General features: G+C 38.2%; 3 protein-coding genes across 3 annotated transcripts; 1 reads left to right on the top strand and 2 right to left on the bottom strand.

Moving 5' to 3' along the window:
- Positions 1-36: 36 nt before the first annotated feature.
- Positions 37-11,314, bottom strand: lgi2b (leucine-rich repeat LGI family, member 2b). The gene is made up of 8 exons (XM_053502826.1): positions 10,893-11,314; positions 10,717-10,788; positions 8,418-8,489; positions 7,670-7,741; positions 3,152-3,223; positions 2,691-2,860; positions 2,181-2,345; positions 37-2,098 (listed from the first exon to the last, which is right to left on the bottom strand). Exons 1-8 carry the CDS (start codon positions 11,201-11,203, stop codon positions 1,284-1,286), a joined length of 1,749 nt encoding a protein of 582 aa, XP_053358801.1. The 5' UTR covers positions 11,204-11,314; the 3' UTR covers positions 37-1,283.
- A 3,352-nt stretch (positions 11,315-14,666) lies between these two features.
- On the top strand, positions 14,667-19,896 carry cdk2ap2 (cyclin-dependent kinase 2 associated protein 2). Its single transcript, XM_053501378.1, has 4 exons — positions 14,667-15,259; positions 17,161-17,252; positions 17,656-17,776; positions 19,651-19,896. Exons 1-4 carry the CDS (start codon positions 15,205-15,207, stop codon positions 19,716-19,718), a joined length of 336 nt encoding a protein of 111 aa, XP_053357353.1. The 5' UTR covers positions 14,667-15,204; the 3' UTR covers positions 19,719-19,896.
- Positions 19,897-20,911: 1,015 nt separating this feature from the next.
- Positions 20,912-25,979, bottom strand: aip (aryl hydrocarbon receptor interacting protein). Its single transcript, XM_053503044.1, has 7 exons — positions 25,851-25,979; positions 24,012-24,194; positions 23,488-23,676; positions 23,170-23,346; positions 22,366-22,507; positions 22,018-22,247; positions 20,912-21,894 (listed from the first exon to the last, which is right to left on the bottom strand). The coding sequence occupies exons 1-7, from the start codon at positions 25,947-25,949 to the stop codon at positions 21,889-21,891; spliced, it is 1,026 nt and encodes a 341-aa protein (XP_053359019.1). The 5' UTR covers positions 25,950-25,979; the 3' UTR covers positions 20,912-21,888.
- Between the last annotated feature and the right edge of the window lie 207 nt (positions 25,980-26,186).

The following is a 26,186-nucleotide window of genomic DNA, read 5'->3' as shown; positions in this document are numbered from 1 at the left end:
ACAGTGTTTTTTTTTATTTTTTATTTTTATGCACAGTTAATGCACATGACTGCTGTGAGACAGTCAAAGCAATTTCCTTTACACAGAAGCCATAAAGGGGATGCAGCATCAATAAATAAGGCATTCATTCTCTACAGGAAGTATTGCTAGTGCTTAATGTTCATATGTCTTTGGTCAGCATCTCTACAACTACTTGCATAGCATTAAATCAGCATAAAGTTATTGCTCCTCTTAGCGAGAACCAGTCTGTTAAACCAAAAAGGTCTTGAGCTCCGACACGATAAGCAGCAAGACTCAGCTTTCCCAAACATATAGATTTGGGTTCAGATATTAAACACACTGCACGTTTAATGCTTTGCGAAATCTGATTGATAAGTAATATAGAGTAACAGTTAATGTTGTATAAATGTAAAACCATTGCATATTGGGGGGGGGGGGGGGGGGGGAATAGAGACATGCACCATGTTTACGCCTCTTCCAGGCAACACAGAAAGGCCATAGTATTATTTTTTTAATTATTATTATTATTATTATTATTATTATTTGCATACTGTATATTTATAATATTGCACTGGCCAAGAAAAGGGTATAATGCATACACGTTTATCAGGAAGAGACTCAATGTATGTCAGTCTCGACAGTGTATTAAAATAAGACTAGAGCTGGGCGATAAATTAATTAAATATCTAAAGGCTAATGCATACTTTCATAGCAAAAATACTAAACAATCACTTGTTTGATATAACAGAAGAACAGTCATGTTCAGTGTTATGGGGTGCACAACTGTGATCTTGAATTTATTTTTTAGCAAACACTTTGGTTAAAATTGTAACTTTGGTCATATTTTAAGGAGTCGCTGAGGTGACATTAGGGTGAGTTTTAAAATCTATTTTATTTTTCTCACTAATTTAGTCATTCGGTTCTCACCAATCTTTAGGGCGCTCCCTCATAAAATGATAGCACCCGACCTAGGTGTGCTGTCTAAGAAGTGCCACGTGCATCTTTTTAAACTGCTGAACATGCAACTTGGGGGGAAAAGTGCTATTTGCCCACTTTTTCCTGAGTGAGCTCACAGATGCCTAGTGACATGTCACAAAGGCTTACAATCATTTCTGCCCCATGGCTTGTCCTGATTTAAATGCTAACAATAATTTAGTGAAATTATCAACAAAACTAAATTCAAGAAAATAATAATAGCTAAAACAAAAAATAAAAATAAAAGATTTTGGAATCAGTAAAACTTGATTATCGCCCAGCTCTACTAGACCCCAGTGCTGTTAGTCTCAGCTGTAATCGACTGTGATATGTTCAAAAACCTTTGTTTTCCCCTTAAAACTGGTGGCGAGGAGAAAATCACGAGATCCCGTCGATAAAGGAGTAAAAGATCGAGGCCACTGAACATAAACCTCCCTAAATTTGATGAAGACCTTCTTCTCCTTGTCCCATCTGAAGATCTGAGAGAAGGAGTAATCACTGCTCAGGATCAGATACTGCTGATCTCTGAAGCTAAATGGCTGGAGGACCATCGCACCACGCGACGGGAAGCCCTGCACTTCCTCAAAGCTTTTCCCGGTCCACTTAAGAACCTTTGAGTCTCCGATGTAGCATGCCAGAGCCAAATAGAGGATGCGGTCAATTTTGAAAGTCTTCACGCTCACCATGTCGTCCATGTTGGGTATGTCCTGAAAGAGAACAAATGTCTGAGTGCTCTTGTTCCATTGGTAGATGACAGGGACCTGAGACCGACTGGTCAGGATGAGCACAGGCTTCCCATCCAGGTCGACAAACTCTGCATCTGTGTCGCGGAACCACTCATGGAGAAACTGATATGGGAAGAAGCCAGTGTTGTTCCACTTGAATAGGGTAGACATTCCTGCTTTGGAGCTGTCCACTATTAGGAAGAACCACTCGTCTCCGAGTCGGAACACCTCAATGTCATTTGGCTTAGACACATTGAGCATTTCAACCGTTTGGAATTTAGTGAACTGGTTCTGCTCCTGGTCGAATTTATAGACACGTGAGCCGTCAAAGAGCTGAGCGACGATCACAAATGCCTGCTCGTTAATCAATACCGACCTGCAGCCGATCACTGATCGTCCTGCAACGACACAACAGACACATCACATTGCAACTTCCTGTCATCCAGATTATTTAGATAAATAATCATATTTATATCAGACCTGTGATATTATCAAAAGGCCTGAAGTGGGTTTCAATGTGATCCCACTCCATGATGATACAGCTGTCTGAGTTTGGCACGGCCAGCGCGACATACACGTCTTCTTTGAAGGAGAAAATGTCTGCTGACATGGACTGAGTGTTTATGGTCTGATGAGGAATAAAATCTGTCAAACAACACAGTAAAGATTGACGAGGTTAGTTTGTAGAGCTAGTGATTAGAGATATGTCAGATCACACACCTGTGTGTGTGTATGTGTGTAGGGTTAGGGTTAGAAAAAAGGAATCTGATGCTACAGAGTCTAGTTTTTGTGCTTTTCAGCTCATCCAGTTCTGCAGATTCTAAGAGCTCAGCTTATATATAAACCTATATATGTATAATTTTATGCATTGCTCTGCTGCCACATGATTGGCGGACTGGATAAATGCATAAATATGCCCATTTACAGGTGTTTCTAAGAAAGGACTGTCCATCAAGCTCTGTATAGTACAGGGATTATAGAGGCAGTTACCAGTGGAGACACACTTGGCATGTTTCTCGGGGAAGTCCTTCAACAAGACGCCCTTTATCTCCTCAGGTTCTGCGCAGTAAACTTCTGAAACCGTTGCATTTGTCTTCTTCAGCCATAACATGAGCCACATAGACTGACACTCACACTGAAACTGGTTTCCTCTCAAATCTCTGAGAAAAAACATAAAGGATAACATTTCAGAGGATCATATGGCATTGTGTATGGGCTGTGCCTATTAAGTATTATTACAGGATTTGCTGTGATAAATGATAATCAACCGATTTTGCAAAATGTGTACCTTTTAGCCAGTAGTGGTGTTGTGTTGAGTCATGGTATATTCTGTAGTACTACTTAGGCAAAATGTTCAGCTGAGGTGGGGGATAAGCTACTGTATATGGTGCATCAAGCTCAGCTGAGTCAGCAGTGTTTCCTGAGGAAAAGAGACGATCAGGAATACTTACAGCTCTATGAGAGAGTGCAGGTCCGAGAACAGGCCTTTGGGTAAACCTTTCAAATTGTTATTCGCTAAAGACCTGCAGAAGGGAAAGGAGAGAGGAGGAGATGAAGTGTGTGGTCAGGGGATAGTAAACCCGAATAAAATACTATACACAGAATGTGTATAGTACCGAATAAAATACCAAATAAAATACAGTACACAGAATGAACATGTACAGATATCAGCTTCAGGACCTGTGGGATCTTGTGGGACAAAATGTAATCATTTCTTTAAGTAACCTTACCTGCCTGGTCAGGGGTGCAGTGCTTTAAATAAAGTACTAGTTAGTTTATACTTTGGAAAATGTGTTAAGTAACATTTCAGGCAGATGCAAACTAAAGAATACATATGTGATTGGAAGTACTTTTACTTACTTTTACAAAACAAACAACAACAAAAATGAATGAAGGTTTATCTTCCAACATACCAATGACCCAAAACACACAGTAAAACTGATTATACAGTGACTAAAGGAAAACGAGGTGAATATTCCTGCAAGACTGCAGTCTACAAACGGTCAACATCAAATTTAACTCGACTTGAACAGTTCTGCAAAGAAGATTGGGCAAATATTGCAAAGTCTAGACGTGCAAAGCTTTGTGTGCCATTAAAAAGGTGATTCACTTTCTTCTTCTTTGTCTTTCGGCTGTTCCCTTTCAGGGGTCGCCACAGCGAATCATCTGCCTCCATCTAACCCTATCCTCTGCATCCTCTTCTCTCACACTAACTAACTTTATGTCCTCTCTCACTGCATCCATAAATCTCCTCTTTGGTCTTTGGCAGTTCCAACCTCAGCATCCTTCTACCCAGTGGTGAAATGTAACGAAGTATTTGTACTTAGTTACTGTACTTAAGGACATTTTTACATATCTATACTTTACTTGAGTAAAAAAAAAAAAGCATACTTATACTTTTACTCAAGTAGATTTTTTACGCATTATTAAAATGCGTGTCGTTACACCCTTCCGAATCTTGCATAAAAGATTTTTGGTCGACTGAAGTTTTGGCGTTGCTGGCCAATGCATGGTGAAACAGATCGGAGATCTGATTGGTCAAAGAACTCAAGCTGAAAATAGTGAGCGCGCGATTTGAAACAACACAAGCGAAACTGATGTAAATCGAAGAAAAGGACACCAAATATCAAACACAGACAAAGAGCCAACAACGTCGACTGAGCTTGAGCCTGTGCCCTGCAGCTCTGATTCTGAGAGACAACCCTGGCCTTTTTTAAGCAAGTTATTTGAATTTAAAGGTTCAAAGAATGACTCCTGGCGTTTTCAATGTGTCAAGTGCCTACCTCAACGCAAAGAACTGTTGGCGTTTAAAAACTCCCCTTCAAATTTGAAGAAACATATAGAGGTAAGACATGCAATGCTAGTTATTAATATTTAAGTTACTAACTTGCTATGACATGGTGCTATGACTGTTATAGAAAAACGGATGTCAACATAACAAAAATATCACACCAGTTTAATATTTTTTTTTTACCGCTCTTAATAGTATAGTAAAAAATAAAATAAATTGTATGTCATAATTGGCTTAGCTTAATTATTATTTAATGAGTAATAATAAGTAAATACCTAGATTTTTACAGTGTGTCAGTATTGCTACTTTTACTTAAGTATATATTTTGCAGGGTAGTTGTACTTTTACTTAAGTACAGTACTAAACTTAAGTACTTCCTCCACCACTGCTTCTACCGATATATATTCACAATCTCTCCTCTAAACATGTCCAAACCACCTTGATCTGGCCTCTCTAACTTTATCTGCAAAACATCTAACATGGGTTGTCCCTCTGATGAACTCATACTTGTCACACCCAAAGAGAACCTCAACATCTTCAGCTCTGCTACCTCTAGCTCTGCCTCCTGTTTTTTCTTCCATGCCACTGTCTCTAAGCTGTAGAGCATTGCTGGTCTCACCACTGTCCTGTACACCTTTCCTTTCATTCTCGCTGATACTCTTTCATTACACAACACACCTGACACTTTTCTCCACCCATTGCAACCTGCCTGTACCCGCCTCTTCACCTCCTTTGAACACTCTCTGTTGCTCTGGACCGTTGACCCTAAGTACTTAAAATCCTGCACCTTCTTTATCTCTGCTCCCTGTAGCCTCACCGTTCCTCTTGGGTCCCTCTCATTCACACACATGTATTCCATTTTGCGGTGGCTAACCTTCATTCCTCTGCTTTCCAAAGCGTACCTCCACCGCTTCAAATTTTCCTCCATATGTTCCCTGCTCTCGCTACAAAGCACAGTCATCTGCAAACAGCATAGTTCATGGAGACTCCTGTCTTACTTCATCTGTCATCCTGTCCATCACCAGAGCAAACAAAAAGGGGCTTAGAGCCGATCCTTGATGCAGAGCCACCTCCACTTTGAACTCTTCTGTCACACCTACAGCACATCTTACCACTGAATTAGCGCTCTCATACATGTCCTGGACCACTCTAACATATTTCTCTGCCACTCCAGACTTCCTCATACAACACCACAGCTCCTCTCTCGGCACCCTGTTGTACGCTTTCTCTAAATCTACAAAGACACAATGCAACTCTTTATTACCTTCTCTGTACTTCTCCGCCAGCATCCTCAAAGCAAATACTGCATCTGATGTACTCTTTCTAGACATAAAACCATATTGCTGCTCACAAATTCTCACCTCTGCCCTTAACCTAGCTTCCACTACTCTTTCCCACAGCTTCATTGTATGGCTCATTAGCATAAAAATCGACACCAATACACTTCTCCTCCATTTCTCTGGAATCCTCTCACTCGCCAAGATCTTGTTAAACAAACTAGTCAGACACTCTACTGCCACCTCTCCTAAGCATTTCCATACCTCCACGGGTATGTCATCAGGACCAACAGCCTTTCCACTCTTCATCCTCTTCAACGCCCTTCTCACCTCACTTTTTCTAATATTGGCTACTCCCTGTTCCACAACAGTCACCTCTTCTACTCTTTGTTCTCTTTTGTTTTCCTCATTCATCAACTCTTTAAAGTACTCCTTCCATCTTCCCATTACCCTTCTGGCATCTGTCAGTACATTTTCATCTCTATCTTTAATCACTCTAACCTGCTGCACATCCTTTCCATCTCTATCTCTCTGCCTCGCCAACCTTTCCACCTGGTCCCTTGGATACATAGTATATCCACCTTCCTTCTCTGCATTAAATCAACCAACTCTCTTCCCTTCCCTGTCAGGGTCCCAACATTCAAAGTTCCTACTATCACTCCTAAACTCTTGCCTTTCCTCTTCTCTCTCTGCTTTCGAACACTCCTTTTCCTCTCCTTCTTCGACCAACAGTAGCCCAATTTCCACAGGCACTCTGTAGGTCAACAGCACCAGTGGCGGTTTACACTTGAGTTTACAAGTCATTTTTAGGAGGGGGTGATCCTTTTCCTAATCAGTGATTCATGTTGGTGTTATATCTATTACTTGGATGTTAAAAGTTACACTGAGTAAATACAGCTGGATAAAACGAAAACGGTGTCTGTCTCATTGCATAATGTGATTATTTTTAATGGGGTGTTTCCTATATATGATCTTGGTCTCAACTAAGAGTTTGTAGAAATGCAATTTCTCCACAATTATTTTTAAAGGAAAAACTTGTGCACCATACTGTCGCTTGGCTTAAAACATGATGGAAAGCTTTATCTGTCCAGTTCAACATATAGGGGCTTACAGCTGACCATGATTGGCTAGAGTGTCTGTGATTGACAAAGAGTGAGAAAGTATGCCCCTTCCGTAATAAACGATATCTGTTGTACCACTCAGAATCCCCACATGTAAAAAATCTAAAAAATTAATTATTTTTCTAAAAACCCTATAATGTCATTAGTATCAAGTTCAATTTATGACCTCTGTTGTAATTGTAATGATTAACATTTGTAAAATGGTTTTATAGCATCTGTTCCATGTCTTTTTCCCTCTGATGGATAAATGATGCAATGAAGTAGGGTCTAGGTAAATTAAAAAACAAATTCCAATTTTATCCAGGTTGGGGAATGCCACAGAGGGTGCCTTGTGATCTCTGGGAATGGATCCCATAAAGACCTGGTGTATCAAATCTGCTTCAAATTATTTTAAAAGGTGCCATAATGCCATTTAATTTTAAATAAATGGCCATAAAGAGCTAATTATTGATATAATACACATGACCAGAGACCAAGAGACCACGGAAAGATTTCACCTAAAAGGATTTGAATTTGATCTTAAATGACTTATGACTCAACCTTGGCTAGTCCTGGTCTTGAATTCGTTTGGAATTAAAAAAGTTAAAACCCCTCCTTCCAGTTAAGTCCATGTCCCCTTACATCAAATAACAGCAAGACATATTTAAAACATAACACAGATACAAATAGCATCACTGTCTTACACTGTATTTAATCATGTAAGTGTTAAAATAGAAATGGCAACCATAGAGTATTATAAAAGTGTCTGTGTTCTATGAACATGTGATAAACATGACTCACAGATGTGTGACGTCTCGAAGTCCTCTGAAGGCGTATTTGCTCATCTCCTCTATCTTATTCCCCTCGATAAATCTGAGATATAAACACTGGGTCAGCACTTAGTGAAAAACAAAACCACTCATATTTCATATAGTAAATGTAAAAAAAAAACATAATGTGGTTTCACATAATGTGCAGTTTATAGATTTTTGTCTGTCAGGCAACTGCATTAGACTTAGTGATACACTAGAAAGCTTTCCATGCTGTTGTAATCGATATATTCCAGTATGAGTACGATTATAGATTAAAAAATTTTTATTGAAAAATAGGTTTTTCTTTAAAGGAACCTTATGTGAATGACCATGTTTTTAGACATTTTATATGTTCTCGTTTAATATGGTGTTATTTTCATATGATTTGTAAGCGTTTGATATATTAGCTTTCATGTGTTGAACATATTGAAAGATTTTATTTACACAAATTATTTTTAATTATTTAATTTATTAATTAATCTATTCATCTATTCTCATATTGTCCTGTCTATTACTAAAATGGTAATATTACAATATAAAAAAAAGTAAGTTCATGTAAAGCACCCTTGTAAAGCAATGATGTGTGTTCATTATAAAACATGATTTATTTTTATATTAGTGTTATGAATACTCCCAATGAAAACCATTGTAATGATCATGCTTTTTAAGGTTGTGTGTATGTGTGGGTGTGTATGTATGTGTTAGGGTGTATGTGTGTGTGTTGGTCGTACACTCACAGGTACTCGAGGCGAGGTAAGCCGGAGAAGGCATCATCCTTTATGATGGAGATGGAGTTGGAGTTAAGCAGACTAAAACATGAGAGAAGGTTTATTTTATTACATATTATTTGATTATATAAAATTGGTTTTCTGCTTCTATTCATGCCACTAATCAGTTATTTAACTTTTTTATTTTTAGGAATATCTAAAAGCAGTACTGTAGGATATGAACATGTTAACAAATCCTTATTCTGGTTTCTAAATTTAAAATAATGTCTTCTAATTTTTTTTTTTACATAAAATCCTAAAGTAAATTAAAAAAAATAGTGAACAGCTTTAATTTTGTAAGTGAAGATCAGCTGCAACAACCTTAAATTGTGTACATTTTGTACACATTGTTAATTATCTTTCATGTTGATGAGAAAAATATTAAATATTTAAAAAATGAAAAAATGAAAATATTATCATTTAGACCTGGTATAGTGTGTGAAAGTTGTGACAGATGTGTTTGAATAAGAATTCTATTCTAATGTATATTTGGATTTTATCCTAAAATCTCACATTATGTAAAAGAAATCAATAACAGTGTCTAGTTTTGGCCAGAAATCCCAGATGCTGCACTTTTAGCCTGTTTACCATTTAGAGTTTATTTTGAGAGTGGCTTTTGTTTAGGGTTGTATATACATACTGTTTTTATGTACTGTAACAGCCTTCAAATCATACATTTACTGTAAATTATAATCTTTTATAGGCAACATCTACCACACACCTACCAAGTTTAAAACAAAGGTAAAAAAAAACAACCCTGAATGTTCAAAATGTGAATCATTATATTCAATATAATCAACATTATATTCAATTCAATATAAAATTCATATTCAGATATTGTGCTTTATATGAATGTTACCATACATTGTTTTTTTAAATTTTTTATTTATTCATTTATTGGTTAATACTTTAGCTTTTTAATTTATTAGATTTTTTATTTATTTGGGAAAACAGAACTTGCGATAGCTTGATTTACGATTTTTCAACTTTAAAATGTTGTGCTGATAATCCTTAACTATAAATAAATAAATAAATAAATAATTACTTTAAAGTTATAAGAATATTGTTTTTTTAAATAATATAAAACAATACTTTGTAATGACACTGGGCAGTGCCAGTGAGCCTTGAAATCATGATAGTACGCAACCCATACTCTACAATGATTGGCGAGTGTTGCTTTGACAGGTGCTTGAGAGGGGTGATGCCCCTCCTACACAGAAAACACTCTTTTGGGAGACCCACTCTTTTGGATCCCCAACTACAGATCTCTGTTGTAATCTCTGGACGAATTTCAAAATTTTATTAGGCGATTTAAAAGGTGCGTATTCTACATATTTTTTACAAGTTAACACAAGCCTCAAATGTCCCCAAAATGTTTGTCAATATTCTTTCTGGAATGAAACTCAGATCATGCATTTTGGTTTTTCCTGAATTTCCTTTTGTTTAAGTCTTATTTCAAATGCTCTGTTTCAGTGTTTGTAGCTTTAAATGCAAATGGGCTACTTCTACCTACTCACCATTACGCCTTATGGTGAAAGTGCATTTTTGTATCCAATCCCAACACAGGAAATAAGACTTTACTGAAAATGATGCCTAAAGGTTGAGCAGGGGGAGGCTTCTCCTTTGGCCCTTCCCGCCACCCCACTGTCGAGAATTACATCATACCAGGCAGGAAAGTTGAATGGCAAGTCAGAGCACATTTACGGATGAAAATTTTTGAACTTTTTTCAAAAACGAAAAAAGGGAATGTTTTTCTTATATTTTGTCTGAGCACGAGACCTATTTAAATATTTGAAAATAATCAAAAAAATAATTTTGCATAATAATAGCAAGGGGTCTGAAACAGTCCTACAGTGCTCTTATGTATTGCCCAACTGCTGTTCAGTAAAGAGCTACTATCCTGGGGGACAAAAGAGAAAATATTTTTTAAAGAGACTTAGTGTGTCTTAGTTTAATGATAAAGCTGATGCCTCAGTTGAGCCATGACACATAACTTTTGCACAGAATGAAGGCTGTGTATTCTGTCTCTTATTGTTCCCAGTGTTGTCACTCTCTAAGTCAAAACATTCAGGGTGGAAAGTAAGACAAATTACACCAACATACTGTAAGACGAGCTTGTAAAATCCTGAAATGTATTCTTTAAATAGAAATCCGAAATGTATATATTCATGTCGAAATTAATGTATAATATACAGTGTAAAATACAGTACACAGGATGTGATGATAATGCTGCATAATCCAGGATGTGCACTGATGAAAACTGACTCACAGCAAGTGCAGAGATGGCATCAGGGCAAATGTTGCTTCTCGGATCTCTGGAAAAGTGCCATTGACGATACTCCTGCAAAAAATTAATGATGAAGTCATCATTTAGCTGAACAGGTGGGCTGCATTTTTATCTGTCTAGCACATGCAGTTTGTTAGAGATGCTTTAAAGACTCTTACAGAGAGCTGATGTCGACAGGGACTGTCCGGGGGATGAAGGATGATCCGACGCAGATGATGGTCTCGGGGGTGCAGGTACAGCCTGAAGGACATTTAAACACACGCTTTCCTCCAGAGCAACTTACACAGCATGAGAAAAATAAAATGAGGAACACATAGTGTCGCACAGTAGGAGAGGGAGCTGCGGCATGCATCATGGATGCTGAGGGTTGAGTCTGAGCCCCAGACAGGATGAACGCAGCACTGCAGCAGCTTTCAGATCTCAGATCAGCATGACTGGAGTTTTTTTTTTTTTGTAATGAAATGCGCATGCGTGAAGGTTTGAGTGCTGTAATCAGAACTATTAACCCTTTGTGGTATGCACTAAGAAAAAATTAGTATTTTTTTTTAACCATAATCTATATTCGTTTGCAAATTGTTATTTGTTTATGACCTTGAGGGTGATATTTTTTCTATATGCCAGTTCCTCAAACACCATTTAATATCAACAGATTAAGACTTGTTTCTTTTTTTAACCAGTTATTTTGCCCTGGACAACACATATCCTTAGATCTGGCGGAGCTGGCGAACAATATTTAGTGATTAACTGTAATCAACAGGGTTTGAAAGTAGTTTTAAATTCTGACCGATACTATGTAGCGAGAAGACAGTGGATATTAGTGGACATTACTGAGAAACTTAAGAGATTTACTTTATATTTCTGCTTATACTTCTTTATAAAAGGTTAACTTCCGGTGTTGAATCCCAAATAGGGTATATAGTACATAGTACATAGTACAGTGGAACCTTGGATTACAAGTATAATTTGTTCGAGCTCATATTTTAAAACACTCGTAAATCAAAAATTTCCCATAATAAATAATGGAAACTCAAATTATGCATCATTCCACAGTCCCCCCCTCCCAAAAATAAATAAATAAATAAATAAAAATAATTAATACAAAATATAAAGTAAAAATAAAACTAATTAACCTGCACTTCACCTTTAAAAAAAGTAAAAATAAATCCAGACAGATAAGTGTTTCCGTTTATGCGCGCAGGCGCTGTGTTTTTGTGTGTGAAGCTAAAGTAAGAGGAGAGGAGGATTCGGACCTTCTCCTCTTCTCGTCTTACACAGTAACACTTCCTCCCTACTTATTTGAGTTTCACACACATACACACATGCTAACGGAAAGACTGTTTTATAAAAAAAAAATAGCACATCGGAACATCGCTAATTTAATTAAATTTTATTTGTATTGTGCTTTTACAAATTGACATTATCGCATAGCAGCTTTACACAATCAAAAGAATTATTTGTGTTTGTGCTAACAACTCTCGCGTGAGCGCACGCTAACGGAATCACTGCTGTAAAGTAAAAAAAAAAATAAATAAAATTAACATGCACTTTACCTTTGAAAAGAATCGCGACAGAGCAGTGTTCCTGTGTAGAGCAGAAAGAGTGTGTGTGTAAAGGCAAGAGGCTAAGGGGGTGGGTGGGTATGTGTGTAAAGGCGAGAGAAGGAGTGCGTGTGTGAAGGGGGCACAGTGTCAAATTACGCGCGCGCACACATAACAACATGCTGACCCAGGGAGTGAATGAATTAATGAGAGTTAAATAAATCGTAAACCTCTCTTATGAGACTTGCTTTTGCTTTACAAGCATGCACACACGCATACAAACACAAAATAAAAGATGTTTTACACGCACACACGTGGTCACAGTGTTATAGTAAACAGTAAACGCGTTCACGGATGATGATTATACCAGTAAGAGGCAAGCACTGACAGAGCAGAGAAGACGATTACTCACAACTCCGCAGCACAAGAGAGAGAAAAACCATTAGCTCACATGTGGTCAATACAAGAAGCGCATGCATGATACATGATACTTAGTACTTGTAAAACCGAGACTTGTTCGTTTTCAAGTAAAAATGTGTTACTCACAATCCGAGGTCCCGCTGCATATAATGATCCTTTCTCTGATTAGTGGTTAGAAAGGGATTTGGGATTTAGCATTGCATTAGAAGCTATTTAGCTTTAGCTCAACTTAGGTGTGAATAAAACAACACACAGCCAATTCGGAACAACTTAGAAGCAATTATCATATAGACAGCGTGTTGTTTAAGATGATAATGTTATCAGAATTGTTAAAAGGGCTTCTATGACTGGTTTTGAATGTGTATTTTGGCAGGTAGCTGATCTTTCCTCAGTCCTACGGACCGTACAGACCTACTTTAACCTATGTTGCGACCAGCAGTTAGCGTAATTAGTCATTGTAGAACCCCCGGAACAGGGAGTGATACATATAGTTAAACTTCCCAGTGATGTTATGCTGTATTATGATCACACGTAGAATGGCTTTCGTCCAATCAGATTACTTTGTTTGAACTAACTGTATAATGCTTGGTAATGCTTTGTACAAAAAGTTATTAATCTTAGAATAAATCACAACTGGATTTTTTTTAAACTCACATTTAACAAAGATTCTATCATTAAATTAGTTTAGGAGTATTTATTCTAACAGGAAATACTTTTTTTTTTAAATAAAGGATGGATTAACCTACATGTTCTCTAGTAAAAGTTTCAATAAATTGATTTTTTTTGTCAGATGGATTAAATCAGCGATAAACTTTCATGTCCATTAAGTTCTATAATGGTTGCTCTGCAAGCTTTCATTAAATATTCAGAATGAGATAAGTATAAGAGGAGAGGTATTAGAGGAAGCTTCTAATGTTACTCTGGGAAACCTTTCAGAGTAAACACTGCTCACTGGGACTTAGTTTTCACTGATGCATGTCATGGAGGGGTGCCAAAAACATTATGCAAACGGTAGTTATACATTTACAATCTGACTGGTAGGATGTTCAGAGCTGATTTTTCTAAAAATATTAAAAATTTATTTTTCACTAGCTTGTATTAGTATTTTTATAAACTGTAGCCCTAAAACATGATACTGATCATAAAAAGAAACCTTTCGAAAAATTTTAACCCCACACCAAACCACCCACTCATTCTCCATAGCGCTTATCCTGTAGAGTCACAGGGGGTCCAGAGCCTAGTGCAAGGGACTCGGGGCACAGTGGATGGGTGTCAATACAGTTTAGGGCAGAAAAACACACTTACTATTGAATTTCCATCTATCTATCCATCTAGAAATCTCCTTTCAACTGGCTGTAGAGTCCAGTGGGGACCATTGTATTTATTCGCATGTTCACGACCATGGTAGGCCCTTCAGTCAACATTCACACACACATTTAAACACTAGGTGAAATATGGGATTAGCCTAATCTGCATGTCTTTGGACTGTGGAAAGAAACAGGAGTACCTGGAGGAAACCCAGCAAGCACAGGGAGAGCATACAAACTCCATGCACACAGACCTGAAGGCAGGACTCAAACCTTTGACTCTGGAGATGGGTGCTGTTGCACCAAAAAGGGGCTTAAATAAAAAAAGTAATTAAATAAGAGAGGTGAAAACCAATCAGTAGAAAGCAGACAACAGGAAGCTTTGGCTATAGAAGGAAATTTAACCAAATAGTAACAAACAGTAAAGTAATAAAAATCTATGACTCTAGATATTTTGTTTGTATCATCATTTTTAATATGGGTTGAAACAATGCCACAAAACTTAATTTTTATTTCTTAAAGTACGTACAAAATAGGGTTAGCTTTAAGCCACCTTTTACCTAAGTGGGAAGTTTTCCTTTGTCTTTCCTTTGAGAAGCACGTCCGTACGCACGAATACTGCGTCGTGACGTCACGTTCCTTTTTTCCAGCACGTACGCGCGAGCGACTTCCTGTGGTTTGCCATTTTCGGCTTTTTGACAGAGCTCCGGCTTTCTTTTCTTGTGTTCCTTACTCCGGCGTGTTTGTCTGTTTGTTTTTATACATTATTATTATTTTTATTTTTTTTTACTGGATTTTTATTAGAAAACCGGACAGCAGTTCTGCTCTATAGAAACGCTGAGAATCTTGAGTTAAACCGTAGGTGTGAATGAGAGGACAGTTGGTGGAATTGGTGTTAGCGGGTTGCTAGCGGCTTTTGTTTAGTCAAAGAGGTTAGCATAGCGCTTAGCTTAGCTCAACTGGCACTTTCATTACCTTTTCAGCTAGTGTAACTTATATTAAAGTAAATGACAAGGTCGTGTGTCTGAGTTCAGGCTGGTTAAAAAGCTGTGGCATTGTATTTTTATTTCAGGGTTTGTTGTGAGATTTTGTGCCATACTCAGGGTAAGGTGTGTGTGTGTTCAGGTGTGCGTGTGTGTGTTTGTGTGTGTGTGAACCGTTTTAAAAAAGAATTATACAAAACGGAGCAGTTTAGTGAGCTCAATATGAGTTATAAACCCATCGCTCCGGCACCTGTGGGCTCCAATCACACACCTCCAGGTAAGCTGCTCTCACTGCTACACCTACATCAGGTTCATGTTCAGGTGATCACTGTATGTAAGGACACTCTTGAGGAATAAGTGGATCGTTACCTTTCCAGGAAGTGTGTCATTATGTAATTGTCTTCATAGTGTCTTAAAGTCACGTGACATTAAGTTTTTTTTTTTTTTGGTAATTAGGTTAGATAGACATAGACAAATCTGATTTGTTCTGATGCTCTTCTTGGCTTACTTTCTCACAATACTTTTACTTACACTTTTCAAAAACAGCTCATGTCGCTCTCTCACTTTTCTTGTTTTTTCTTTAGTATTTATTCTCACCTGCATCCTGTTGAGTTGTACAACTATTTACAAACGTGTGTCCTAGGACTTTAATTTGCAATCCGATCACGCTCAGTAATTGTTAGCCTTTCGGACACTCCCATTGAGTGGTCGCCACACTGGACCATCCGATTCACACACAACTTGGCACGGGTCTTATACGTAAGCCCTTCCTGTCGAAGACCTCCCATTTTATTCAGGTCTGGGACCAATTTGGTACTATACAGTACTTGGTACTGTCTTTTACAGTCTCTTCAGAGTCTCTGAGTTTCTTCTTGATGTCATCCTTGGGAGTTTTTACCCCACGCTGCTGTCCTATCAGATCTCATTTAAATGCTGCATGAAGGCAATCATCCGGCTTGTTTTGTACAAACCAATCTAACAAAGTGCTGATACTGGAGACTTTTTCCTAAAAACATCTGGATTCATCATCTTTTCTAGAAAAATAGAATTGATATTTTCAGGCCGATTAGAACCCAGAAATTAATACCGCTAAATCTTTCACCTCTGCGATGGATTGGCACCCTGTCCAGAGTGTACCCTGCCTCATGCCCTAAGCCTCCTGGGATAGGCCCAAGGTCCTGCGACCCTGAATACAGGATAAAGCGGTATAGAAGATGAGTGAGTGAGTAAATCTTTGACAGAAAGGACTGTTTATAGGCATCTGTTCCTTTTGTCATAATCAAATCTTTATTTATCTTGAGATTTTTTTTATGTTTTACTCTAAATATAATATAGATGTTGTTCTTCGGGCTGCTCCCATCATTGGGTCACCCCAGCCGACCATTTGAACCGCATACATGGAAAGATGCCCTTCCTGACGCAGCCCTCCCATTTCATGCAGTCTTGGAGGGCATCCTTAATGCCAGTCCCATTACATGGTTGGGTTTGAGGCATCAGCTGAGAACTGAACCTGAGCCGTTGGCATGGCAAGCGAGAAGCCTACCAATGAGCTAGAAATGCCTTAATAAATAAAACACAAAATAATAACATACTGCACGGTGCTCTGATTTCGTGCCTGAGTGTGTCAAGTGATCAAGCTTTTCTAGAAGCAGCTTTGAATAAGTGGTGTCTGCTAAATGCCCTAAATCTCAAAAATAAAATGGTTAAAATCCATTGTATATTACAGATATAACAGCAATAATCTGAACAGATTATCAAATATGAATTTGAACAAGTTGATCTCTACATTAGTCTTTTGTCTTATGCGTAAAAGTAATAGTAGGGATACATGGTTTCCTGAATTTTATTTCTTTATTTTTTATTTTATTCTCACTTACTTGGTGAAAGTTTTTTTAAATGTACAGATTTTTACTTTTAACATTTACACCAGATTATCATATTTCTTGTGTAACCTCTCATACAGATGATTAACATAGTAATTTTTAAGTAAGGTGCGGGGTTTCTCCCCTTTCATGTGATACTACACATCTTTACTTTATTATTTTTTTTATTCATTAATTATTTTGGTGTAACATGATTTTTGGTTTTGGGTTGCGTGTTTGCACTGTGTGTCTGATTGTCCGAACAATGAATAAAACTGTGTTAACATTCTCACTACTTTAATTTTCTGTGTCTCAGGGTCATGTGGCTCATCTCCGTCTCTGCCCTCGGCCTCCACCTTTAGACCAGCATTCAGTGACTTTGGTCCACCGTCCATGGGCTTTGTACCGGTACGGGAAAATCTCACAATAACTGCAGTAGGATATCCTTATTATAAAACTAATATAGCTAAAAAGACCATACGATTTCCCTTCCCATTTTCAGATCAATGTTTCATATTTAGATCTTTATTGAATGTTAGGGTTTTTTAATGTAAATATTATATTTATTTTTTAATAATAGGCTTGGCTATAAACTGACAGGCAATAAGGAATGTTTTTTTAATCATTTAAAACGGCAAAATAAATGTTTTTGTAGACTATTAAAGCATTTATTTGTTGTAATAATGTAGTGCTGTATTGCTTTTTAGCACTGGTGTGATTTACTTCTAAACATAGAGTCTTAATAAATAACTAAAATTTAATAGAAAACTTTCAAAACTTTGTTTTTGTTTGTTTTATTTTGAAATCTCAGCCAGTGAAAGTGTCTCAGGGCTCCACCTACAGTGAGCTGCTCTCTGTTATAGAGGAGATGAGTCGAGAAATCAGGCCCACGTACGCCGGCAGTAAAAGTGCCATGGAGAGACTGAAAAGAGGTAACACGTTAACACTTTGAATCTTAAGAATGAATGATTTTAAGATTCTTAAGAATTAAAGAATGATTTAAAAATGACACAACATACCTTTTAATCTGTTTAGAGTTAAAATTAAATAAGTTAGTTCCTGCCATGTTACAGGAGTTATAAATGTTCTATTAGCATTCTATAAGTTTAGTCAGGGTGTAATGCCACGCAAAAATCCTGCTTCTGTTCATACCTTGGTTTTAAAGTCAGTATTTATTAGGGATGCACCGAAATTTCGGCCACCGAAAATTTTCGGCCGAAATAGCATTATCGGTTTCGGCCGAAACGTAAGAAAGCGCCGAAAATAAAAGCCGAAATTGTCGCGACGCCTCTCCCATCCTCCCGTCTCGTTCGCGCTGTCATTACGCATCAAACACGGAGTATGTCGGCGGTTTGGAAGCACTTCAAAGTTTCAGATGAGGACAGCAAAGTTGCAATAATTTTAATTAATTTGTAGTTTTTTTAATACAAACAAAAAGAAAATATTTTAAACATGTTTTTTTAATGAAGCCATTTTCGGTTTCGGTATCGGTTTTCGGCCAAGTGCATCCAAAAATTTCGGTTTCGTTTTCGGCCCAGAAATTTCATTTCGGTGCATCCCTAGTATTTATATTATAGTACACTATAATATAATCATTTCACTGCATATCGTACTGTGTATGTGACAAATAAAAATTGGAATTTGAGTATAATGTAGTACAGCGCAGTATAGGAAAGTGTAGCAGAAAGTGCTTATATTGTAGCCAGTATGATAGTCTAGTACAGTGGAACCTTGGATTGTGAGCATATTTTTTTCTGGAAGTGTGCTTGTATATCAAAACACTCATATCAAATAAATTTGATGAATTTTTCCCATAAGATATTATGTAAACTCAGATGATTTGTTCCACAACCCAAAAATATTAATATAAAATAATTTATACAAAATATAAAGTAACAATAAAACAAATTAACCTGCACTTTACCTTTGAAAAGTGTAGTAACGCAGAGCCGACGGTTTTGTAACTTATGCCTTTATTGACAACAACAGAGAGGCATGAAATAGTTATAACAAAAACTAATGAAACGCATGCTCTTTGCTTTCCTCGTTGTTTGTTGTTCGCTCTTTTTAAACATGCAAATTTTACCATTACTGCCATCTAGTGGATAGGTGAACAATAAACCCACTTTCCTACAAAAAGAATTCTAGCTGCAGTGATTGAGACCAGAGAGAGGAGAGGAGGAAGGGGATGCTGTAAGCACACCCCATCCCGCACACACACACACAGACACCTCTGGGCGATCACACGCGCGCATACACACACACCTTAATGCAAGCGAGCCCCCCCTGAGGAAACGCATACCCACCCCCACCTCTGCGCGAACACACACCCACACCCAACCCTGCGTGAGCGAGAGCACACACAACATAAAAGAGGCTTTAGAGAAAAACTATTGGCTCAGTTGTTACTCTTGGTGTCAAAAAAAGAAGCGCATCCGTGCCCTCGATGATATTTGGGACTCGTACATCAAGACTTACTCGTTTAACAAGACTCGGAACACTCGCAAACTGGGTTACTCGCAATCCGAGGTTCTACTGTACAGTGCAGCATGCATACAGTTACAATCTAAACGTTTTTGAGCTGCACTGTATTATAGTTCTACTATAAAATTAACACTCAATTGTGACCACAAAATTCATTTTCAATTCACTCTCAAGTGAACAGAATTATAGAATTAACTGCATGTGCTCATTCGAACACATCATTATGATCCCATGTTTTGACCTAGGACCTTTAATAAATATTGGAAATCGCATAACGAAGCAGGGGGGAAAAATGTGTAACACTTATTTGTTTGTGTTACAGGAATCATCCACGCCCGAGCTCTAGTGAGGGAGTGTCTAGCTGAAACTGAGCGCAGCGCTCGCACATAACATACACCTACACCTCTCTGTACACTCTTTCTTTCTCTGTACACATTTCCTTTTCTCTCTCACAAAAACACACACACACAATTTTACACACCCCTCTTCCTTATAGTTACTTTTGTAATTTCAAACTTTTTGCAGTTCTGTATTTAAATGCAAATAAAAATCCGGTTTTGCAATTAAACATCAAGGAGATTTGTTCTTTATGTGTTTGCTTTCTTGATATATAGAACAAAAAATATGGTACTTAAATTATAAATCAGTGCATTATTTCATCAAGGTTTCAATTGGATGAAATATTTGTTCAATATAACATACAATAGAAGAATCTTAATACAATTATATAATTAAATATAATTGACAAGCAAGAATGTTAAGTCCTTGTTGTATTTAATTTGATTTTATGGATTTAACAATTAGATTTACCAGCAAGTCACTGCCTGTTTAAGTTATGTATGTTCTTTTTTCCATTTTGTTAGTGTTGAGTTTTACTAATACCACTGTGACCTGTTGTAGGTATCTGCAATTTAATTTAATGTCCTAATGATTTAAATATACATTCGCTGAAAGCATATTAGTTGGAATATAAAAAAAAATTCTCGACCGAAATTTTATTTAGGACTTGCTTATTTTAACTTGGTAGAATTAATTCAACATAGAATCTTGTTTTTTCGTATTAGTATCTCATTAATTAGTCTTAATTAGCCCCACCTTGTATAAGTTTAAGTAATTAAGTATATATGGTTAAATCAACTCAAACACTAGCTACTATAATATTAATATAGTATAGTAAAGTGACAAAAAGTAAAACTAATTTCAGTGAGTCACATCATTTAACTCTGCTCAGTAGAAACAGATTAAACTGTCTGATGCCAAACTGCTCATTAGATCTTTGCCTGAATTTACAGAGAGAAATATTTATAAGCAACATGATGTATCCACCCAAAGTAACTTTTATTTACTAGGGCTATCTGTGAAACTACTTCACCTAAAAATAGGCTGGTCTGTCATTAAAGGTGCCATGAACATCTAAATGAAAGCTGAAATTCTGATTTATTGTCTTACTGTATATTCATGGTTTAAACTCCCAATCCAAAATGTTGTCAGTGTGTAGTGCAAATAATAGAACGGGCCTTGCTGTTCCAATAGTTTGAGACGTGAGTCGATGCTTACTCATTTAAAAGAACCAGAATGACATATATCAATAATAAGATTACTTAAATTTTTATTTGGGTTTCTTTATTTGGCTTTTGTTACAACATAAATGCAGCGTTGTCTTTCACAGTAGCGTTTAAGACAAAAACACATATACACGTTCACGTGGAGTAAAGAGTGCAGGTTAAGGAAAGTTAAGTAAAAAAAAAAGTTTTTAAAAGTCTGGAAGCAGTTTGTAAATTATAAATGCTTTTAAGGGTAATGATTCTTTTGGTAGTAATTTCATAATGATTAAAAATATATTATGTATAATTATGTGCTTGTAGATGACAAAAGCAATGTCTGTATATAGCAAATCATCCACCCTGACTTTAGGTCCGTGTGTGTGTACTTCTATTACAATACAATATCTGTGAAAATTTTTACAATTTCGGTCAACTCACACGTGCTGGTTTAGACATTTGAAAGAAATTATACAATATGAGACAATAAGTACAAAAACAATCTAATGTAAGATACAACGGGGTTAGAACCAAAAAAAAAAGGAAGGACTTTCTACATGATTGTCTCTCTCAGGGGGCGTGTCTGTCCCACAGGGGATATGTCCCATTAACACGTCCTTTCATTTCACCAGGGTCTGATACGTCAATTCTATACAATCGGGCAAAATTAAAGATGTGTTCCTTCGAATTAGCATCTCACCTCCTGTACAGGGTGTTTCCCAAATGCTAGAGGTCACATCTAAATCTCTAACATGGTGTAACAGGGCGTCCTTTACCATGCTGCCTTTAGTGTTTGGGATACAGCCCATGGTACTGAGATTTATTTTAATTTGTGTCTGTGTGTGTTGAAATAGTGTGAGGGTATTTGGTGCTTGTGAGTGTGTGTGTGTGTGGGAGGGAAATGAAACGTGGAAGCTGCACGTGTTGAAATGGTGAACAGCTCATCTGCTCAGGTGTTGCAGCGTCTCAGGAATGGAGCATTTCTTCAGGAGCGACTAAATGAAACGTCCGTGCGGGTTTCAGCTCTGAAACAGAACACATCTGATTATTTCCCTGTAACAGCACAACACATGGGGCATCTCTTTTTTACAGAATTGGCCTTTCGGTTGTTTTTCTAAAGATAATAAAAGCCTGTGGCTGGGACTGACCGTAGTAGCTGCTGCTGAAGTGCTGCTGGAGGTGAAAAGATTTCTGTATCGTCCTTTTTCCTCTTTTTTCTTCTCTCGGATGCGCTCCTCCATGGCTCGGATCTCTTTGGCCACGGCTGGCCCCAGAGACGGGTCTAGCTGCAGCACCTTCTCAAAATCGGCTCGGGCTTCAACTTCGTTCCAGACGGCCGCATGAGCTTTTCCCCGCTTGAAGTACGCCTTCACGTTATCTGCAATTGGGAGGGAGAGAGGGAAATAGTGTGCGCGTGTGTATATAAAACACACACATACATACATACATACGTACACACACCTGAGTACAAATGAGTGACACACTCTTCTGCTCACCTTCATACTTGTTGAGCAGAGATGAGCAGTGGTCCAGCACCTCGTAATACTGACCCAGCATGAGTTTACACTGGCAGTAGTTCAGCAGCAGAGGTGTGATCATCAAATCCAGCTTAATCCATGGCTTATCACCGGGCTGCTCCTACACATACACACAATGATTTTTATTGATACTAGACTGGCTAATAAATAAGGTGGTTATTACACATGTACACAGATGTAATAACAAATGGTTATTTTACACAATGGTACACAAGGAAATCTGTAATAATTGTCTGTCTCTCTCTCCCCCTCTACCTCACTATTTCTCTGTCACACTCTTTCCCCCTCTCTGTCCAACATTCTTCATCTCTCTCATTCTTTCTGTTTTGGTCACTTTCTCTCACTCTCCTCATCTTCCTCACACATTTGCTTTTGCTGTCTCACTCGCTCTGGCTCACTCTCATCTTGCATTCACCATCACCCTTTCTCTGTCCAACTCTCCTTATCGCTCTCTTTCTGTCAACCACCTTCTCTTACTGTCCAGCTCTTTCACTCTCTTTCGCACTCTCCTATTCTCTCTTTCACTATTCTGTCTTTATCTCACTCTTTATCTCCCTTTCTTTGTTTCTGTCTCTTTTTCTTTTCTTTGTATCTCTTTTACTGTGTCACATTGTCACTTTTATGCTCTCCTTCTGTCTCTCTCTTCCTTTTGGTCTCCCTCATATTTCTCTTTTGGTAAATTATTAATCAGTCGCTCTGTCCATCTGTTTTTTTTTCTCTTATGGTCTCTCCTTCTCTGCCCCATGTGTCTGCAGATTTTACCTTCATCTGGAGGTTCTTCAGGCAGGCGATGGCGTTGTAGTATTTTTCGGCGGCCCCCTCCATGTCTCCCTTCTTGAAAAGCGCGTTTCCTTCCTCATGGATCCCTGGCACGGCGGCCAGCTTCTCCTCATCCGTCATTGCCCAGGTCTCCAAACTGAACGAGCCTGGGGGCAAAACCTGAAAAAGACAGGCACAATGGTATGGTTCTGTTATAGGACCACTCAAGAAGTCTTTATCTATCTATCTATCTATCTATCTATCTATCTATCTATCTATCTATCTAATTCCGTCCTCTGCGACACACATAACCACACACACCTCCAGGAGCTCCATGGTGAAGACGAGGGGTTGAGGGTTGGCCTGGAGCTGTTCCAGGTCTTTGTGTCCATGTGAGTGGTGAGAGTGGACCTGGGCGATGCCACAGCAGTGTCTCTGTCCTTCCAGCGGGTCTTTACCCACACTGATGTTCCTCAGTGACTGAGACACCAGCGGGTACAGAGCCGTGTGCTACAGAACACACAGAGGAAGCAGAAGATACAAATAAACAGCTAAAAACAGACTCTGTGATGCTTCACAACACTGAGTTATCAAATCTCACAACCAGGAAGGACAAACCCTTGAACTCTGAAGTCTGCATTTTCTATCCCGAGTTTTTTTATTTTTATTATTTTTTTTTTCCAAACAGAGGTGCTTCTGTTCAAAGTTTCCATCTCAGATGATGTTACTGAAAAAAATCTCTGGCAACCTTGTGGGTGTGACCTACACACTCAGAGCACCCAGAACAGTCCCCATGATACTTTTGGACTCACCAACTGAACTGAAGCGAAGGTTGCACCACATACCTTGACGTCGCAGATGAACTCTGCAATCTCGCCCGTTCTCATGGTGATGAGGATACGCTCCCACACGGGCAGCTTAAACTTCTTCCCCAGGATGAGCTCCATGGGTTTACTCTTCCCTCCCATCATCCTGGAGTCGTCCAGCACCGTGCCATCACACAGGCTGCTGCGGTAATGAAAGTTTATCTGCAGAAACACAAACAAACACACACAGATCTGTAATCCCTGTATTTCAATCATATGCAGTCAGCTTCAGAATTGTTGGCAGCCTTAGTGAAGCATTAAAGCAGACAATTGAGGGCTGCTGGAAAATGAAGAAAGTACTAAATCCATGGGTGCAAATAACAAAAAAAGGCATGTACAGGAGATTAGGACACTTTCACGCTTAAAGTTGACCATGAAATGTCAAGAGTCAAATTAACAACCCAAATAAGCTGCAGTTTAGTAAACTAGTAAACAGTGACAAGTTTAACGAGTTTTGTAACCATGGTGGATTTCTTGCAGACCACCTGCCTTACCATGTTTGCTATTACATCATGGAGAGCAAATTAAAACAAAAAGCAAATGTGAAATTCTGCAATAAACTGGTCAAATCTGCCACAGGGTCATTTGACATGATTCGGCAAGTTTACGGCAATGCTGCAATGAGTCATTCGAGGTGTTTTGAGTGGCAAGCGCGCTTCAACAGCGGAAAAACATCACCGGAAGACGATGCGAGATCAGGGAGACCCTCCAAGAACTCAACCCGCAAAAATGTTTATCCATTGAATAATCCATTTGACTACTTGTGCATAACAGAGAACAATTCACAACATTGCTGACATTGTCGTGTCTCATACAGAACACTCTGGGCAATCCTCACCGAGGTGTGATCTAAAGATGCGCCGTGTTGCTGCCAAGTTCGTCCCCAGGCTGCTGACCCAGGAGCAGAAGAATATAGTGTCAACGTCTGTCAAGCACGTCAGCATACCGCAGATAACCCTTCATCGTCTTTCATGGGTGCATGGGTACGACCCTAAGATGAAGCAACAGTCTTCACAGTGGAAGGGCCCATCATCTCCATGACCAAAAAAGGCGAGGCAGGTCCGCAGCTCTGCATTGTGCATTGAGAATTCGTCCCCAGGGGCTAGACCATCAATAGCGAATTCCACTGCCAGGTTTTAATGTGAGAGAGAATATCTGGTGACCGCGACAGGATCTTGAAACTTTCTGATACCCCCTTATATGTAAGGAACATTCAATTGGATGAAGACATACCTAGTACACGATGTGGCAGCAAAGGTTTGTTTGTTCTTCCCAATAATGACAAACTATAAAATAAATTCAAAAACTTTATATTTTTCCCTAGATACAGTTTATTACAGGATTTGTGTCAATAACACCAAAGAAAAGGTGCAATACACACTAAAACATAATTTTAGATTTTTCTGTGTTAATGTAATATAAAGTGCAGGATTACGATTATATATAAAATGCACATAAGGACAAATAAAAACAAATTCCTAGCACTAAGCAAATCTCGAAAACAAAATGGAGCAATAGGGGTTCCAGCATCTGATGTTTATCAAGCTAACATTCATTGGCATCACTGCTAGCTTGTTGATCTTAGTATTTTACAGATCTCCGAAGCAAAAATACATCCAAATTGTAATGGGAAAACAATCAGAACTATTTTGTATTAAATATTCTGGTGTGTACAGGTCGGTCGGAAGGCCAAGAGCCGCTAGCTAGGTTAGTTAGCCGGTTAGCTTTCCAGGTGCTAAACATAAAGAACGCTTGCGGATGAAACCTTTTAATTGTTTTAAATTGCCCCCTTAAATACCGCACCGTTTTATTTTTTACCTTCGTGCCATCCACATAGTCTGGGATTTCCCCTTTTCCTGGAGAAATCACTTTTTTCTGGATGCCATCAACGCTGAGCGTCCGAGCAATTTCCTCCATTCTCGGTGGTGAAAAATCTATGATATCGAGCCAACACACAGGGGGCGCTAGAGATCCACAAGCAGCCTTTAGGAAAGATCGGAGAATTGATCGGTAACCTTCGGAAATTACTCGGGAAGAAGCGAGAACATTCGCGATGTTTTCGGGAAAAAACGGATTTTTCCGGGTCAGGAGTGGCATATATATATATATATATACATAATTTTTTTAAACAATGTGTGAAAATAAAATAACAGT

Source organism: Clarias gariepinus, chromosome 8 (genome assembly GCF_024256425.1).
Source record: "Clarias gariepinus isolate MV-2021 ecotype Netherlands chromosome 8, CGAR_prim_01v2, whole genome shotgun sequence".
NCBI lineage: Eukaryota > Metazoa > Chordata > Actinopteri > Siluriformes > Clariidae > Clarias > Clarias gariepinus.
Note: the sequence above shows the minus strand (reverse complement) of the source record. Positions and strands in the feature narration are given on the sequence as shown.